Source organism: Peromyscus maniculatus, chromosome 3, assembly GCF_049852395.1.
Source record: "Peromyscus maniculatus bairdii isolate BWxNUB_F1_BW_parent chromosome 3, HU_Pman_BW_mat_3.1, whole genome shotgun sequence".
Lineage (NCBI taxonomy): Eukaryota > Metazoa > Chordata > Mammalia > Rodentia > Cricetidae > Peromyscus > Peromyscus maniculatus.
In genome coordinates, this window is record NC_134854.1 from 79,075,026 (window position 1) to 79,092,957 (window position 17,932).

A 17,932-nucleotide genomic window follows, 5' to 3' on the forward strand; every position below is an offset into this window, starting at 1 on the left:
TGACAAGCTGGTAACCTCTGGGCCTCAGTTTCCACATTTGTGATGCCAGGCAACCCCACCCCTGGAAAAGGGGTTTTAAATCTGCGGCTGAATTTTTAGGAGGATTCCCAGGTGGAGTTGGTTTGTATAGATTTCTAAGACCTCAACATAGACTCTGTATGCTGTTGTTTATAATACACAGTTGTTGCTGCAGAGAGCAGGAATGACCAAGTGAGTTATCATTCCCTCTCCATCCCCCTGGCCCTGGTGCCTGAGAAACAGAACATCCCCATGGCAACCACAGCAGCTGGTCCCTAGATAAGAGGAGCTGGAGCAGGGCAGCGGCAGCCAGTGCTCCTGAGGAGTAAGAGCCTGGCCTGGAGAGAAGCACACTGCCTCTAGCCTCTGCCTTCTCAGCTCAGCACCTGCACTGTTTGGTAAGTGCTTTGGATTTTTACCCCAGGAACTTTTGTGATGAAAAAAACAACAGAGCAAGCTTCCAGTAACTTACTGCTTCCTTGTGTTTGGTGGGACAAAGCAGTGTGCAAGGCTAAGCTGGGGCTCCCTGGGGCAGACAAAGTCACAATTGTCACACCAATTTTCTGGGTGTGCGAGGGCCCTGAGTTCTCTGACAGTATGCATCCTCCCAAACAAAAGCTTTTGTGAAGTTTGGAGCTGAGTGTGGTGTGTCTTCATACTCCAGGAAGCCTTCCCCATCTGGGCAATGTGTACTTGTCTCAGTTGCCCCTCGAATCCTACTTTACGGCACAGGCAGTCCTTGAGGAAGACTGCATGCAGGCTTGGGTCTTCCAAATGAAGAAATGGTGTTTGTGTGTGTGGTGCGCTGGGGCCTGAATTCAACCCCCAGTTAAAAGAGGTTGGCAGGGATATGAACTGTGTAAAGTCAGAGGGGATGCTAACCAGATTTACACTGGACTGCAGATATAATTTTTCCAAAGCTTTTATTGCATTGAGTAAAGCTAGACTTGATTGTTTGGGGATGTCCTTTAAAATATTGTGTGGCTAATGGAGTGCCCACCCTCTTCTGAGACTTGCTTCTGTTGATCTTGAGGCCTGAAAAGGGATGTTCTGCCTTTAATCTGTGTCTTTGTGTGTGCTAATTTTATTAGCAGTTCTAGAAAGGGCCAGAACTAGGATGAGATTGCTATGACAATTTAGAGTAATTTACATATAGGTATTATAATCACAGGAACTAAGCGAGCAAAGAAGACATCCGCTCATAGAAGGGTAGGTCAGTGTGTGCCTGGCTCCTGGCTGGATGCTGGCACTCTCGGCTGCCTTAGGGAACAGCATCTGGCACACAGTTACAGTGTGAAAGCTATCTCTTCGTGGCCTTTTGGCTAGGATCAAGTGCACAGATGAGAAAGCTCACTTTGCAAGATAATACCTCGCTACCCAGCTAGACAGTGGAGAAAGTAACCAAGACTGCTTCTGCCTAGAGCTGCCTCACTGTATGTCTGTCACCTCTGGGGCAATTTCCTGCCTATGGGTTAAAATGTATATCTTTACACTCTTAAGAGAACAAACAAGATGCCCGGGGCCTGCTTGTGACCTCAAGCTAAGCTGCAGAGGCAGCACACTGTCCCCTTGAAAGTAGCCTGGGGGAGTGGAGATTGGCCTCGGCAAAGTGTGCATCTGAGTTTTCATAGCTATCCTGACACGCACTGGCCCTCTGGCTCATCCTCACCTTAGTGAGGTATCTTCCCGGATGCCTAGCTCCTTGGCCCTCTGATTCTAGTCTCAAAAGACTGATTGAGTGACAGCTGTCATCAACATTGGCTGTGTAATGTGATAACAGTGGATGGGTCCCAGTGAGTGGTATTTGCATCTGCAGGTATTCCAGTAAAAAGAAAGACTGGGTCTGTTATGGAAAGAGTTAGTAAGAAAGTTGCAAGATTTTAGCATATGGCATCCTGGAAATCTCCCTAAGATCCTGGAGCTAAGACGGTTGATCTAGTATATACTTTCCATGGGCCACCCACATTCTTTCCAGTAGCCACCAAGAAAATGCTTCAGGTAATCAGCCTTTTATTCTCTGAGACATCTGAAAGCTGAAAGACAGGAAGGACAAAGGATGCTGCTGCTGTGATATAGTTCACCATAAACTCACTGAGCAGCAAAACCTGACCTGAAAGGATATGAAACTTCATGGAGCTTGTCCTTGCACCCTTTATTGTGAATCCTTGCATTTGGCTGTAGAAATAATCATAAGATTGCTCCGCTCCCCGAGGCCCTTCTGGGAATTTTACATAATGAAAATGCCCTGGTTTCCACAGCACATTTGGCTTCAGGTGAGGGTGGGTGTGCCTATGCTAATACTCATCACTGAGTGAAAGTGAGAATTCAGAGACCCTGCTGAGACAGCATGAGGCAAGAAAATGACAAAGGAATCAAAAATCACTTGACTAAAATCGAAACACCCCTAGTGTAGTCTCTGAAGAAGCACCTCAGAAGGCCTAAGCATTGGGGTTGCAATCTAAGGACCCAGAGGACTAATTATTTAGGTTGGAAGAAAATAACTGGTTCCCCAGAAACTCCCAAAATTACAGACAACAAACAGGCAAGAGAGTCAATGAAAGCTTCCCTGTACATCGTGACAAGTGCGGGGTCTTCTATGACATCCTGTGTGGGATACAGGTGTAGCTAAAGGGGGAATACATGGGCAGAGGAGGGAGCAGGAATGAGACAGACCTGTGTTTCTCCATGGTAGGGAGCTTCTTTTCCTCTGAGCATGGGAGTGGAGAGCAGGGTAGGGCTCTGTTCATCTAATACCAACACTCAACAGGCAGTGATAAGTGACCTCCATCAACGAGACAACCCTGAATCTAACACTCCCTCATCATTCTTAGAAGTTCTTTATTTTCTTTGAAGATTTCATGACAGGACAGTCATAATGACATCATCCAAGATTAAAGTGTCTTATATTCCTCTGGGCAAAACATATCTCTACCAAATATCTCTGATATTGTTGTAACATAAAATCCCAGATCTGAAAATAATCTCCCAGCCCCTCCAATCTATCAAACGGTAGTCCATCACAGCTGGATTTCAATCACACCCGTTTAAAAATAGAATCACTTCTTCTGTGGACAAAGCAATCTGAGTTGTCTTTGAGAGGAGCTATTGCCAGATTTGTGACGAGGTATTGGCTGCCCCAGCCTGTCCAGGGGGCTCCGATATCCTGGATCATGTATACTTCACCAGCCATGTATAGATGCTTCCTTTGGTGGTCCACTGCTGATGAGATGGCTTATCTCAGATAAAGGCAGGTTCTCCCCAGCTCTACATCTACACAAAAGTACAAGTTTCTACTGTTTCTTAGAATTTTTCAGTTATGCAGCTGGTTCTCATCAACATAATAGTAACTATCTAACAGAAGGCACTCTCAATGTGTTAAACACAGGGCAATCCAACCCATCTTCACAGGCAGTCCATGGGGGAAAGTATTATTACTTCAAGTCTGTTTGGCTTAAACATATAGGTTCAAAGTAAATAATCAACTACTGGACTCACAGGAAATGTGGTCCAGTATAAGCAGCAATTTGCTTTCAGTTGGAGAGGAGAAGGGGAGTATCGCAGACAGATCTGAGAAGTGCGTACAGAAAGGGCCTGAGTCTCTGCAATGATTCTGGTTGTGAGTCATGAGTAATGGTAGGTAAGGCTGAACTCTCTCAACTTCAGTTTATTCTGAGGATGGATACTATCAGCAGACCTTCATGGAGTGATTATCAGCACACCCATGACATTGCAGAAAGGAGAAAGTTTCGTTAAATAGGGCCACATTGAGTCTGTCACCCTTCCTGGAGCCCTCAGCATAGACCCCACTCTTCCCTTTTCAAAAATACTGGCACAGAGGATAGCCTAGGGAAGGCTACAACACTCTTCTTATGGTTCCAGGGAGTTGGCACTTTCTGCCCAGACACTAAGAACAATGGCCTGAATTGATTTCTGCTGAAGTCACTCACACAGTCTGCTAAGAGTGACACTAAAAGCAGGCTCAAGTGATCAGCTAATGGCCCATCTGCTCTGCAATGACCTCAGCTCTAGGGGGAGAATCCCTCAGCCTTTCCAATGGAAAGAGGCTTAGTCTTCAAAGGCGAAGGAGTTAATTCATTCTGGGCTCCTAAACTGTCATTGTGGATGATCTGTGGTTCCTCTGCATGTTGCAGGCTCTGGACTCGCAGGAGAAGAGGATCAGCTCAGTCATTTTAACCTTATTCATTTTTCCCCTTGACCCTTGTTATTCTGGACACCAGCAATAAATTATCAGATGGGAACACAAGAAACAGACTCTAATGAAGACTTTCTTGAAAACTCAGCTAATGCATTTCTCATTCAGACTTGACATGTATCCATGCAGAATTTCACTCCTCCTGGACAAGGCTATAACTATTATGATGAAAGTTCATGGATTTGTGTTCCAGGAAAGGCAGGAATCTGGGGACAGGAAGAGACTTGCTTTTATGTCAGAAATCCCTAGGAAGAAAATAGAAATATTCACAGAGAACAAGCTTTCCCTCTCTGGGTACCTGCTGCCCTCATGAAATGCGTGAGGTGGCAGCTGAGTTATTTTATAAATTATAGTGGTGAGGACCCAGGAGCCTTATTTAGTGAACTCTGGGTTCAGAGGATTTGCTTTATTTTTAAGAGACTAAAGTGCCTAAAACTAACTGGGACTAGATTTTGTTCTAAGCTTAACTAACTAACTAACTAACTAACTAACGTGTGACAACTAAATTAATTATGAATTTGTGCGTTCCCATTCCTCATCTCTTATATAGATATGATCATACTCTACAGAACTCAACACAGAACATACACGTGACATATGGTTGATGCTTTCTTTAACTCTTAGCCAGTTCATTTCTAATTTTGACTTTATTGGATTCTGGAACCCTTAACTAGCCAAGTAATGAACAGCGATTTCTAATAGGGAGGGAGGTGTGTGTGTGTGTGTGTGTGTGTGTGTGTGTGTGTGTGTGTGTGTGTTTCATTTGATATTGGCATTTCAAATTTAGCAATTAACTATAAGAAGCAGACTTGAAAAGTAGGATTGAGCAGGGGCCTACAATAATAATCACTTAGCATTCAATGGATTTATTGAATAAATGAGTGAAGGAATGAACAGAAGGCATACTTATGTACAGATTGCTGCCTTTAATTTCTCCAGTGCTGGAAAAGACTCTCTCTCTCTCTCTCTCTCTCTCTCTCTCTCTCTCTCTCTCTCTCTCTCTCTCTCTCTCTCTCTCTCACATTCTTTCTCTGTGTGTGTCTGTCTGTCTGTCTGTCTGTCTCTGTTTCTCTGTCTCTCTCTTTCTCTCTCTCTCTCTCTCTCTCTCTCTCTCTCTCTCTCTCTTTCATTCTCTCTCTGTGTGTGTCTGTGTGTCTGTGTGTCTGTCTGTCTCTGTCTCTCTGTCTCTCTCTTTCTCTCTCTCTTTCTCTCTCACTCTCCCACTGAGGATGTCCACTGAGATGATGACCGCCGAGCCAGTGCAGCCTCTGGAGCTTTCAGAAGACATACTGGACAAGTTCGATCCTCACTGCAGCCACTCAGGTAAATGTTCCTTTGGGAATGCTGGTCCTGTAAGCCAAAGAAGGTTTATCTGTCATCCTGCTTTCAGGCAAGTCAGAGAGAAGGCCCCCTGAAACCTGATCGCCTGTGCCTTCTGGTGACAGCCTACACCAGATGGACAGGCAAATAGCCACGAGTCTGTGGGGTCTGCCATGTAAATATTAGCTGAAGTATTGGAGAGAAGTTCATTCGAATTAGAGAGAGACAGAGAGAGGCAGACAACAAGCATTGTCCTGTGTTTTGGATGTGACAGAGTCCCAGGCAGAGCATTTTTGAGGCAATAAATGGAATGTGGCAATATAGCTTGTTTCCAGTATTTTCTAGCACACTTAAACCCCATGTGCAGCGCCAATAAAATATTTCAAATATCTCTCTTTGCCTATCAAGACAGAATTTTAAATAGCCCTTTTCTGCTTTATTGTCAATCTGTTTCCTTTCCAGAACTGACTTTTTGCATAACCTTTGTAATGAAAACACCAGAAACATTCCTGCCTCTACCCATTTCTAAAAATGAGACACTCAGACTTTTGATGGATGGGCCTTTTGCATATTCATAGCCTTTGTTAATGCCTCATCTGGTTATGACTCATCTCATCTCCCCTCTCCTCGATTGCCTTTAAGATATTTTATGTTCAGGATTCCTCCAAAAATAAGGAAAATTACAATTGAAATGAAAGTCAAAATTGAAACAAATGTCTTGCTCTTTGTACTGGGTGCCAAGTAGCACCTTGGGCTTAGATGGTAGCCCACCCCTAATAGATTTATATGCAAACTATGACTCTAGGGACACACAGCTGGGCAGCACTCATCCTAAGCAACACCATTTAATCAATGCCTTTAATGTGTATAACATGGGGAAGGGCGAATAAACTACTATGTGGCAACAACTTTGAAAAATTGCTTGTTAGCCAGGTAGACTAGATAGCTGAGAAAAAAAAAGCTCTAAGAGCCTAGCTTGATCCTTATCAATAACCTGGCCAGATCTGCCAACTAGAGATGATTGGAGAATAACTGAAGGCTTAGTGTGGAGATTAAATGAGACAATTTGTTCTGGAATGGAATGAATGTCAACCAACTGACAAGACATAGGCATTGGTAAGCTGGGGGAGCCCACGTGCTGCGATGAAATGGGTAAAATCTCCCACAACTCCTTCTCTTATTATGTGAACTTCACACAGTCCAGGGCCCCCACAGAGTACAGCCTTAATAAGTGTTGATTAGATCGAGACTATGGGGTGACATCATCAACGTCTTCCAGTTACAGGAAAAGCTCACTGTTCAGTGTCGCCAAGGAGAACCATGACATCTGATTTTTGTTCTGATTGTATATGATGATGGTTGATGATTCAAGCACAATGGTGAATGATTTACTAAAAATTTCTAGTGTAACTTCCTTAAACATATGGACTATGAAAGATCTTCCCAACACACTATAGGCAACTTGAAGGCAAGAGTAATTTCTTACCATTTTATCCCTAGAATCTAATAAGTGACTTGACAGATACTAGGAGGTTAAGAAATGTTGTCTGAATAGAGTAATAAATGACACAGGGTATGTCTAGACCCACAAAAATGAAATGAAAGGTTCACATATTTAATCTTCAATATTTTAAAGAAGTTTATCTGAACATTTTCCCCCACAGAAACACATAAAGCAGGGAAGAAAAGTGGGAGCAGGGTACAGCCATACACACCTATAACCCCCACACTTAGGAGGGTGAAGCAAAAATGATCCTAAGCTCAAGGGTAGCCTGGGCTACACAGGGAATTATGGGATGGGATAAGGGAAAGTGGAAGGAAAGAGAGCAAACAAAGGAAAAAGAGAAGAAAGGTAGGTGGGGCAGGGCAGTGCCAAAAGGCTAACCTTGGAACTCCCCACATTCTTTCATATTTCTAGAAATACCCACACTGTATCCAAGCCAAGCTTATCAGTTCTTAGAGAAAACATACGGGTTCTTTGCCGTGTAGCTTCATTGAATCCTAGTAGAACAGCTCTTCCCACTCAGTCTATTTGAGTCCATTTATTCAAGAACATATTGAACAAATATGTATTCATGGCTGCTGAAATGATCTAAAAAATACAAACTAATAGCAGCAATAATGCTGACATCATCCTTTAAAATATTACCTGATCAAAGATGCTTTTAATATTCAGAAGATGAGAAAGGATGGTCAGGGCTGTGGTTAAGAAACAAAGACTGACAATGTTGGAGCTCTCTGCTGCTCTGCTGGAAGCTCCGGCTGAGCCATTGCACAGTGGACAGGATATTGAACAGGTGACATGTACCCCATCCACAAAACACATGCACATGGCTTTAGCATCATCCCCACTAAAGCAGTGGAGATGATATCAACATGTCTAAAAATTAAGTCCCAAGTTCTTAGACTCAACAAATGAGAGACTAAGGGTGTGAACAGAGTTGTCCAACTTCCATTTAAAGCACACTTGTTGGAGAGGGGTGCAATAAAGAACAAAATTCCAGAAAGGTTGTGATCTTTGTCTCCTTGAAGACTCCGTCTGGAGCAGGAGATTAATCATTTCAGAACAATGGATGGGGGCTTGAATCATAGCAGGGACATGCATAGGAGAGCAGAGCAGAGCAGACCAAGGTGTCTGGCTTAAGATGCAGCCAAGATAAAGCTTTCATGAGGCTAGTGATTGGTCTGGAGTCATCACTGTGAGATCCTCTGATGATGTAACATAGAAGCTGGGCTGGAAAGGATCTAGTAAAGGGGGCTGTGAAAAATAAAGAAATCCGACAAAAGACAACGTATAAAGAGGAGACTTGTAAAGACACAGAGCAGAGGAAGCCCTATAGATGCTGAAGCCCAACTAGGCAGCCCACAGAGGTAAGGCAAGTAAGAGATTCACTCTCTACTCTAGTGGAGCATTCCAGGATCCAGAGAGCCTCTGTTTTCCATGGCTTGTGGACCTTTAAAGAAAGTGATTCTTGACCAAAAGAGCCTGTGAACAGTGAACTTACTGTCCTGAAGAAGTTCAGCTCAAGCCAGTTCTAGAAGCCCTGGTCACATGTTTCTGCTTGCCTTGATGACTCCTGATTTCTCTAAATTTAAGGTTTTACCAGAGGGCTAGAGGGATGGTTCAGTGGTTAAGCCCACAGGTCCCAGACAACATGTAACAGTTCACAACCATCTGTAAACTCTAGTCCTAGTAGAATACTGATGCCTCTTCTGGCCTCTGCAGGTACTGCATGCACAGACATACCTGCAGGACAAAACAAAAAACAAACAAACAAACAAAAAAGAAACAAAAAACAACAAAAAAACCCACCAAACATAAAATAATAATAAACGCTAAACACTTTTCAACCTTTGCCAGGTTCTAATTTTCTATTCTATAAACAAAAACATGCACATTTGTCCAATTCTTCCATTTTGATGAGATAAAAATAAACACGTTTCTTTTTCAGGCCTAATGGCTTCTGTCCCTAACATCAGATGTGGTTAGAGATCCCCAGTTGTGGCTCAAGACTTATTTGTGTTACTCCTTTTCCTACTTGAAACCAGATGACCTTTCAGACCAGTTCATTAAGGACTGTGACCTCAAAAAGAAGCCGAGAAAGGGGAAGAATGCACAGGCCACTCTGAATGTTGAGTCAGAGCAGAAGAAGCCCAGGAGGAAAGATACACCCGCACTGCACATCCCGCCTTTCATACCAGGTAAGGGGCAAGACACACTGCTCTGCATGACTGCTGGAACCCGCTGCCAGGCTGCACCCATCTCCAAGAATTTCCCTTCAAGCGTTTGGGTTAAAGTCTAAAATACTAACGGTACAGTGGAGTAGCATATGTAAACTACAATGTAGGAGTTTTCTCTCAGTAGCAGTGGGGATTAGTGACAAGGAGGTTCCCTGCTTTTTGGAAATTCAATGTCACAGGCTCATGAGAGTTGGCATCACCAATACACAGAGAATAAAGTCCCCATAAGCTTCCAAAGTTACCATGAGTGGTTACATCCAGCAGCCACGGAGTAGGATCAGAATGGAGGATTGATGGGGAGGACTATATGAGATGGGCATCCCCAGGCCTAGGTGTCACCTAAGAGTAGGCTAGAATGGCACTGGAGCCCCAGACCCAGAAAAAAAAAAGTGACAGTTAACATTTCTACGGCACCGTTTCCGTGTGCCCTGTGATAGGCTCATTCTCCACAGTTTTGTTTGCCCATCTCCTTTACTTGTGGCCATTCATTTTGTATCTTTCTACTACTCATAACATGTTCTGAGGGACACTAAGTGAACAGTGCACACCTAGTTGAAATGTGCAGCAAGAAGCAACATTATAATGGAAGTTATTAGTTCAAAACCACAGATCTATGTCTGAGGAGTAACTGTGCAAACGTTCATAAAAGGGGCTATTACAGAAACATGAAATGAGGGAGAATTACCACCACGCGAAGCCTCCCTCCCTACATGATAGAGGAGGCAACCGGGAGAAGAAGAATAAGAAATCGGGACGAACATGTGTAACCCACAGCTTGCAGGACAGAAATATGACCCCTCCTAGATATAGAGGATGGGCTCCACCTCTGCATTAGCCATGACAAGTCGGAGGTGTTTCTCTGCCTCTCTTTTCTGAGATAGGAGACAGTGGCAGCAATATCAAGTTCCTCAGTCAAAAGAAAACCAGGCATTAAAAACACCCAATAATAAAAACGATTCTCACTTACTTACAGGAGACTTTCTTTAAAGCAAATTTGAAAAGCTACATTGTTTGCCTTCTCCACCTACCAGTCCACCAGGTACCTAGGCACACCCCTGCAGCATTAGGATCTGTAGACTTGACCCTGTTCCTCTTTCTGCTCCTCTAACCATGCAGGTGTGATCTCAGAACACTTAATTAAAAGATATGATGTCCAAGAGAGAGTCCCGAAAGGAAAAACAGGCCCAGCTCTTCACAACACTGACATGGAACAGAAAAGGCCAAGGAGAAAAGACACACCTGCCCTGCACATGCCTCCTTTTGTCACAGGTAAAAAAGGGAAGAAAAAAAAAAAGCTGGTGTAGAACATTCACAAGTGTGATGGGAGCAGATTGGAGCCTAACCATCTGGAGGTGTGAGGGGCATGGCCTGTGTCTGGCCCAGCAAGCTGTGTAGTACTCGGGTACCCCAGGGAGGAGTGCATTTACTGCTGCCTTCCGGGTTTTCCTCCATCGGCAATTCCCCAGGGCCGACGTGAGGGTGGAGGAGGCTCAGAAAGAACTCATGCTTCAGCAGACCTGGTCAAATTCACTGAGCCAGTGAAACAGAAATGTCAGTGGGACCTTGAGAATAGGTGAAATCCCTGCTTCCCCACCGTAGGTGGATTGTGCATGTTATGGCTGATGGATGATTTCCCAGATTCTAGGGACTAATTTTCAAGACAGGAGACAGAGATGGAGGAAGAAAGAGAGGAGGTGCACAGATATTGATAGCTATCTTAATATGTGTCAGATAATTACACAAAAAAATGTAACGAGGTATTATCCTTGTGCCTGGGAAGTTCACACACAAGTTGGGGAGTGATTGGGGAATGGAACAAGTTTGCTCCCAATTAGACTAGGAGTTTGCTGCTCGCCTTCTTGCTTGCTCACTTGCTTGCTTACTTGCTCAGCCCACACAGCTTTGGAAACTAGCCACTCTGAACTCTGACTAGATGCATCCTCCTTAGATAATTCACATATATCCATAGTATGGGAAAGTTAGAATATGCAGCAGTCCATCCTCACACTATCTCCATTCTTTCCATGAGTATTTATCTGGTAGTACTTAGCTTCTGGGAATTAGTACTGGAGGAAGATCCACAATCACATAAACAAACAGATCATCTGATATCTGCTGGGACAAATGAAATGAGGCATCAAGCTTGGAAGGGAATGTGCCAGGGAGATGAAGAAGGAAAATTCTCCCGGATACACAACTTAACATCTTCATGCAAATGCCTTCCTTCCTGAATACTCAGTTATGATCCCACGACAATGGATGCTGCCTGCATCCCACCTGTATCCCAAAGAAGCAACCTCCCTACTGAGTCAAAACTGCTGATCAAGGACTGTAGTGTCTACAAGGTGTTAAATATACAAGGGCTCTACAGACGTTGTGAAATTCCTTGAGTCAGTGAGGCTCTGTTGTAAGTACCTTCAGCGACAGTCACTGCTGTACAGTCCTGGCTTTCCCTACTGTAGTAGCTGAGGTTCTTTATTTCTGGAGTCTTTTAGTATGTAAAGAATTGGCAGTAACCACAACACTAGTTAAGCTGAAAAGGATGGAGCCTTTGGCAGGTATTCAGAAAGACTCATGCTGATTCTAATAAGGGTGTTGAGAGAAGCTCACAGGCAAACACACCATAGAGACATCTCTCATTAACCCTTGGCAAATGGAAACCGGACAAGGATTCACTTTCCCTTCTAAATCTCGTGCTAAGCATCTCACCCCCTTAGGTTAATGAGCTTATTTGACAAGTCCAACTGCCTGAAGAGACCCTCTAAGGCTTCCCTGCCAGGCCTAGGCTTTGTTTGAACTTGGCCCACAGTTGCCAGCGATCCATCTTGAAAACCGCATGGCAGGGAGCCTTGTTTACGATTGGTCAGATGCAGGTACCAAGAACTGCTTAAGAGAGGAAGAAGTACTTTAGTTTATCTCGGTGGCAGAAAGAGCCAAACAAAAGAAAGATAATGCAGCAGGAAAGAGCAAACACCAACAGGCCAGTTGGAGGTCAGAGACTGAAACGGAGCACAGAGGAAAAAGTGGAACCTCCTCTGAAAACAGCACGTGTCTGCCCTACCAAGGGAAAAGATTCCCCGAGTTTGGTGTATGAGGACACCTTGTCAGGGCTCCCCAAGGTTTGAGGAGCATATACTTAATGCAGATAGCTAAGTCTGAATAATGTCTAGGTGGGATCTTGCTCAGAAACAGCATGGTGAACGCCCCACAAAGACCCAGGACTAGAAAACTTGACCTAACACACTAAAGTCCCCTGAACTCTAAATTCTGCTCTATACAGAAAAAGAGGAGTTGGTAGTTGCTAGATCTTACTATGTCTGAGTCTTGTGCTAGGTGACGGGTGTGGGGGATTTCTGGAAAGTCGAAGTTGCTCAAGGATTCCTACAATGCACAGTGGTTTTTAGCAGAGGTTCTAGAGGGTATTACAACATTAAAGAATGTAGGCCTGGGCTTGGGAGATGGTTCAGTGGATAAAGTGTAGGATCTGAGTTTAGATCTCCAGATCCCTGCTTTTTTTTTTTTTATCTGGGTGGGGGTATGGAGGCCTGCCTTTACCCCCAAGGCTCAGGAAATAGAGATGAGGGATGTCAAAGGCAAGCTAGCTAGCTAGATAGGCTGAGTTGTTCAGTTTTGGGTTCAGTGAGAGACCCTGCCTCAGCATATAAAGTGGAGAGTGATTATGGAAGATACTTGATATAAAGTTCTTGCCTCTACACACACATGTGTACACATGTAGCTGCAAAACATATAGACTCACATGCCTGTATGTACACACGTGAAAAATTAAAAGGAAAAGGGGGTTGAAGGTCCACATCTCTTTTGCAACATCGAGCCCTAGAGGAAATGCAATTTATTTTTCCCAACTGGATAAGCTGAGACTTGGGTGGGTTGAGTGAGCTCCTCAGTGGTGCCTGATGACCAAGGGAAGCGCTCTGGCTTTAGTGTCTCCCTTCATTCCGGGACATAGTTCTGACTCCTCAGGAGAACAGAAACCAGGAGGAAGACACATCACATTAGCATTTCCCAGAGTGGGTTGTCCTCAAGCCATGAACAAGGACAAAAGAAGCAATGGTCACAGGTACCCATCCTTATATGGATCCTCTGAACAGGATACCCAGATAGTCAAGACGATTCTGAGCTTCTTCACAAGTCATCCTCTGACACTGTGATGAAGCATCCGAGAAAGTCAACTTCAGGAGAGGAACGTTTTCATTTGACTCAAGTCTTCAGAGCTTTAATCCATAGCTGCTTGGCTTTGCTGCCTTTGAGCCTGTGGTAGGAAGGAGCATTGCAAAGCGAGGTGCATGGTGGATCAAAGCCCTTCACCTTATAGTGGCTTGGAAAGAACACAGAAAGACAGGATGGGGATGGGCTGCCCAAGCCCTTCAAGGGCATTCCCCTATGATCTCACTTCCTTCTGATAGGCCGGCATCCTAACAACACCACCACCTCCTGACCTCACCAGCAACTGGGAGCTCTGGTAAGAGCCCGAACACAATACACCCCATAGCTTTTCCTTATATAATGTTCCAACCAGTGTTTCATGTATTGATATAAAATGGCAGCTCATTGAGCACATGAAATTATGTTCTGTGCCCCTGTGGGCAGGTTGTCCCACTTCAGGAAGGGCCGGCCTTTACCACTAAACATGTTCCTGCTATTATTGCTGTCCCAGAGCCTCCTCCCTACCTTCTGGCCCAGATTTTCTAGACCTACATTTCAAGGGTACCCAAAGTAACTAGAAAGTTGCTGAACACAGGAATTTAAATATTTTTGCCAATTTTAAATTACCCAAAGTCCATCGACATAGCTAATTCTACATGTTGCTGCAATACTATCTTTAATTCTAAATAAAAATTTAACTCTATGCCACTGTTATAAGAAAAAACTTCTCCAACTGTGCTTTATAAGTGATTTATGCAAACTTTAGCCAGACTTGAAATTGTTTTTCTCCTCCAATAACTACTAACTGGTTAAAAATAAACAAACTAAGAATTGAATCAAATGACTAGTCATTAAGACCCGCACCTAGTTTTTCTTAATTTGCTGATGCTGAATGGAGGCCAGAGCTGTGGAAAAGCCTCTTGCAGAGCATAACTTCATTCCCCACATTCAGACGGTTGGGCAGTGCTGTGTGAACCGCAAGGTCTCCACTGAGAGGAGTGGAGGCAGGCCGTGCAAGGCTGCGCTTGGGACATGTGCCTGGGGACGAGAGGAAAATGACAGAAATTACCAAGGACTGGGCTTGACCCGGGTTCAGGTGTCATTTCTGAAAATGGCCCTACTGTTTATCACAGAATGGGCAGGACCACCCGAGTCTCCTTTGTTGGCCTTTTCTGAACTGATCAGCCCTGAAAAATTATACTCCAAAAAGAAAAGAAAAAAGGGAAGAAAGTGAAAGAGGAAAAGAAAGAAAGAGGAAAGCTAAGAAGAAAAAAAAAGAAATTAAATCTTCTGAATTTCACAGGCCAGGGAATCTTTGGAAGAACAACTTCATATTTTGTCTAAGTAAGGATTTATCTAACATCTCTACATTTTGTAAAAAAAAAAAAAAAAAAAGGGGGGGGGGATATTTTAATTCTATCTCCAAACAAAGAATTGCTCTAAGGTGTGGCCATACCATGTGTGAACATACACTGCACTCTATATTCTTCCCTTTGTTCTTAAGTATGTGGACCCTGTCATCCAAGGGCTGACACTGGGGAGCAGACATTCAGAGATCAATATTTTCTCTGGTGCTTTCTCATTTGCCTTTATAAGTCTTACTGTTCCTTTCAAAAGGGAAATAAAGTAACAAATCACAGAAAAATAAAGCAGAAAACAAAAACATCATTTAGCCGATCATAGATATGGCTTTAATTTTTTTATAATATGTGTTTATGAATTCGGGGTGGCAGGGAGCACATGTTCTCCACTGGGCCTGTGGAGGTCAGAGGACAACTTACAGGAACTATTCTCTCCTTCCACTGCACGGGTCCTGGTGGTCAGACTGGGGCTGCCAGGGTTGATGGCAAGCCCCTTTATTCCCTGAGCCACCGCACTGGCCCACAGAGGTGACCTTTTGCTGGTGTGTTACAAACATCTTATTAATTGATACGAAGCCTCTTTGTAATGAGTATTCGTGTCCCCTGTTTACACTTGAGAACAGAACATTTCGACAAAACATTACCTTGCCCAGTTTAGATGAAAGGAGTGGCTGAGCCGAAGCCCCCAGCAGCAGGCCTCCTAAATCCCTGTGAACATGGGCCGTGGCTTAGGGCCTCTGTCTCCCCTTGCATCCAGAGTAGTGTCCTCTTGAACACCTCTACAGTGGTCAAATAAGGCCACTTGGTTCTCTCCCCCCCACAGAAGCATTTCTGGGTCACTATGCCTTTGAGAGCAGTCTTGGTGCTCCGGGGCTGTCTGATATTTCCATTGGACATTCCTAATTGCAGGTCTCCATTGTGTGTTGCAGGTTTGACTCTGCTCGGAGATGAGAGCCCCAGAGTGATTATGGAAGACGATGAAAAGGACGGCGACACAATAGCTATTTAAAGACATCTCCCCCGGGATTGGGTGCAAATAGGTTAGAGCGGTTCCCTATGGTGACCTAGAGGAAAAAAATAGATTTGTCTCTGCTCTCATTTTGTCCTAGTGTGACTCTAAGATCTAGACGCCTCCTCCCCAGGAGACCGACTGGTCAGCTTGCCAGTCGCCTCCTTATCTTTCCTCCTGGGCTACTTTCCAGTCCCACTTCTTGAACTTCCGGTTTTCCATTCAGCGAGAAGAGTATTTTTCCAAAGTAGGAGACAAAGGTGTGAGCTCAGGGCTCAGTGTCTGCAAGCAAAGAACAGGGATGAGAAGGGGTCCTTCCTCCTGGCTTAGTGGCTGGGCAGAGTCTGACTCAGCATCAACCACGCCCATGCAGAAGTCCCCCAGGGCCACCGCAGCCAGTAAGACTGATGAGAACATTTGGTCTCTAGCTCACAGAATGTTCTGATGAAATGGTTTTTCATTTCTTCCTTTCTACATTGTGAGTCCAATTCTGGTCACACTCTGAAGACCCTCGTTACAGATGCTATAAAGGCTCAAGAGGAAGCAGCCAGTCCACCGTGCCATAGCTGAAGATGCTGGAGGCAGATAGTGCTGGTCTGTGTAGAAGGTCTTACATTTAATTTTGTCATTAAAAATGAGAGTTCTTAACTACATTGGTTGTCTTGACAATTGTGAATTGTGTCATAAGTGAGTCATCACTAATGGTAGGTAAATAAATACCAGTGCTTGCGAGGAATTTATTTTTTAAACTTTAACGCCAGTTGAAGGTTGCTCTGATATTTTCAGCATCTCACTTATTTAGACTCCAATACACTTTCTTATATAGGAGGTGGTGTGATCTAGTGAATACCGGTGTGCATTTAGCTCCAGTGCATCCAGCAATCTCTGTGTGCCTGTGGGAGCTTTGCATCCAGACTTCATCCACCAAACAGCTGACAGGGGGAATGTGAGGAGTATTGAATGGAAGAAAAGCCGACAACCTAGTGCTCAGACCCAAGAGGGGGAGCATGGGACAGTTCTGTATATACTCGAGTTCTGGCTGTTATCCCTTCTGTCCTTCTGTTCTCCTTACAAAGATGTAAAAGATGCAAGACACTTCAGAAATAAAGACGCTTCTGCACACATCCCTGTGTCCTGGAATATCTCTCCTAATAACCCACTTGCTTAAAATTTTAAAGAACAAAGGTTGACGAATGAACAGCCACAAACCTTGCAGTTTGGCTTGGGTTTGCCCGTGTTTTTGTTTGGCCCATAAATTTTTTTAAGTCTTTGAATTAGTTGTTAATATTTAAGAATCAAATCCAGAAAACCTACATGGAATTCTAGATTCTATTTTCTCTTGAGAAGGTGTTTGGAGAGCTGACAGTCTAGGCAGGCTGGGCTCTAACTAAAATGTGCCAACCCCAAGACAACTGAGTTCTGTACACAATTCTGGAAGGCTTGCACACACCCCTTTTGGAGACCTGTTCCACCCTAGCTACTGACCCATTGACTTCACACTACGTGAAGTCTAAAGCTTCATGACTCTAAACCTTTTCTGGAAGTTTACAGCCCTAGTTAAATAAGTTAGTAAAGACATACAACCTATTCCCAGGGACTTCCTGTCTTCTTGATCTAAGCAATTCCAGTTTGGGGGAAGGAGTGTAAGACAATGACCACATTGCTGATTAAAGCATAAACAACGAACGGGGCCACTGTAAAGGTTTCAGGTGGTCCAAAGCAATTAGAGGCAAGTGAACAGCAGTATTAGTGCACCAACAACAGAATGATTTGCAGAAGGTTTCTCATGGAGAAAACACAGATGTACTCTTGTCTTATTAGATTTTTCTGTTTAAACATGGCATACACCTGCAGCCATGCCTGCAGGGTGTGCTTAAGGACTCCTGGTAGTTTGGGAAAGCACCCATCATTTCTGGTGGGAATAAACTGGCTGTACTAAAAAGAAGAGTCTTGGATTCCAGTCCCAACTATGTGACCCTAAGCAAATCCCTGGAGCTCTGAGTTTGAAAATAAGGATACTGGTCCTTATTTTACTTTCTTTGTAGTTTGAGAGTCAGAGTGTAGACAAGGGGTTTTGTAAGTTAAAATGCCCACCCACTGTAAACT

General features: G+C 44.0%; 1 protein-coding gene across 1 annotated transcript; it reads left to right on the plus strand.

The window, feature by feature from the left end:
• The first annotated feature begins 295 nt into the window (after window positions 1–295).
• Ppp1r17 (protein phosphatase 1 regulatory subunit 17) lies at window positions 296–16,949 on the plus strand. Its single transcript, XM_042273369.2, has 5 exons — window positions 296–416; window positions 5,171–5,554; window positions 9,101–9,253; window positions 10,409–10,561; window positions 15,747–16,949. The coding sequence occupies exons 2-5, from the start codon at window positions 5,461–5,463 to the stop codon at window positions 15,824–15,826; spliced, it is 480 nt and encodes a 159-aa protein (XP_042129303.2). The 5' UTR covers window positions 296–416; window positions 5,171–5,460; the 3' UTR covers window positions 15,827–16,949.
• Window positions 16,950–17,932: the final 983 nt, after the last annotated feature.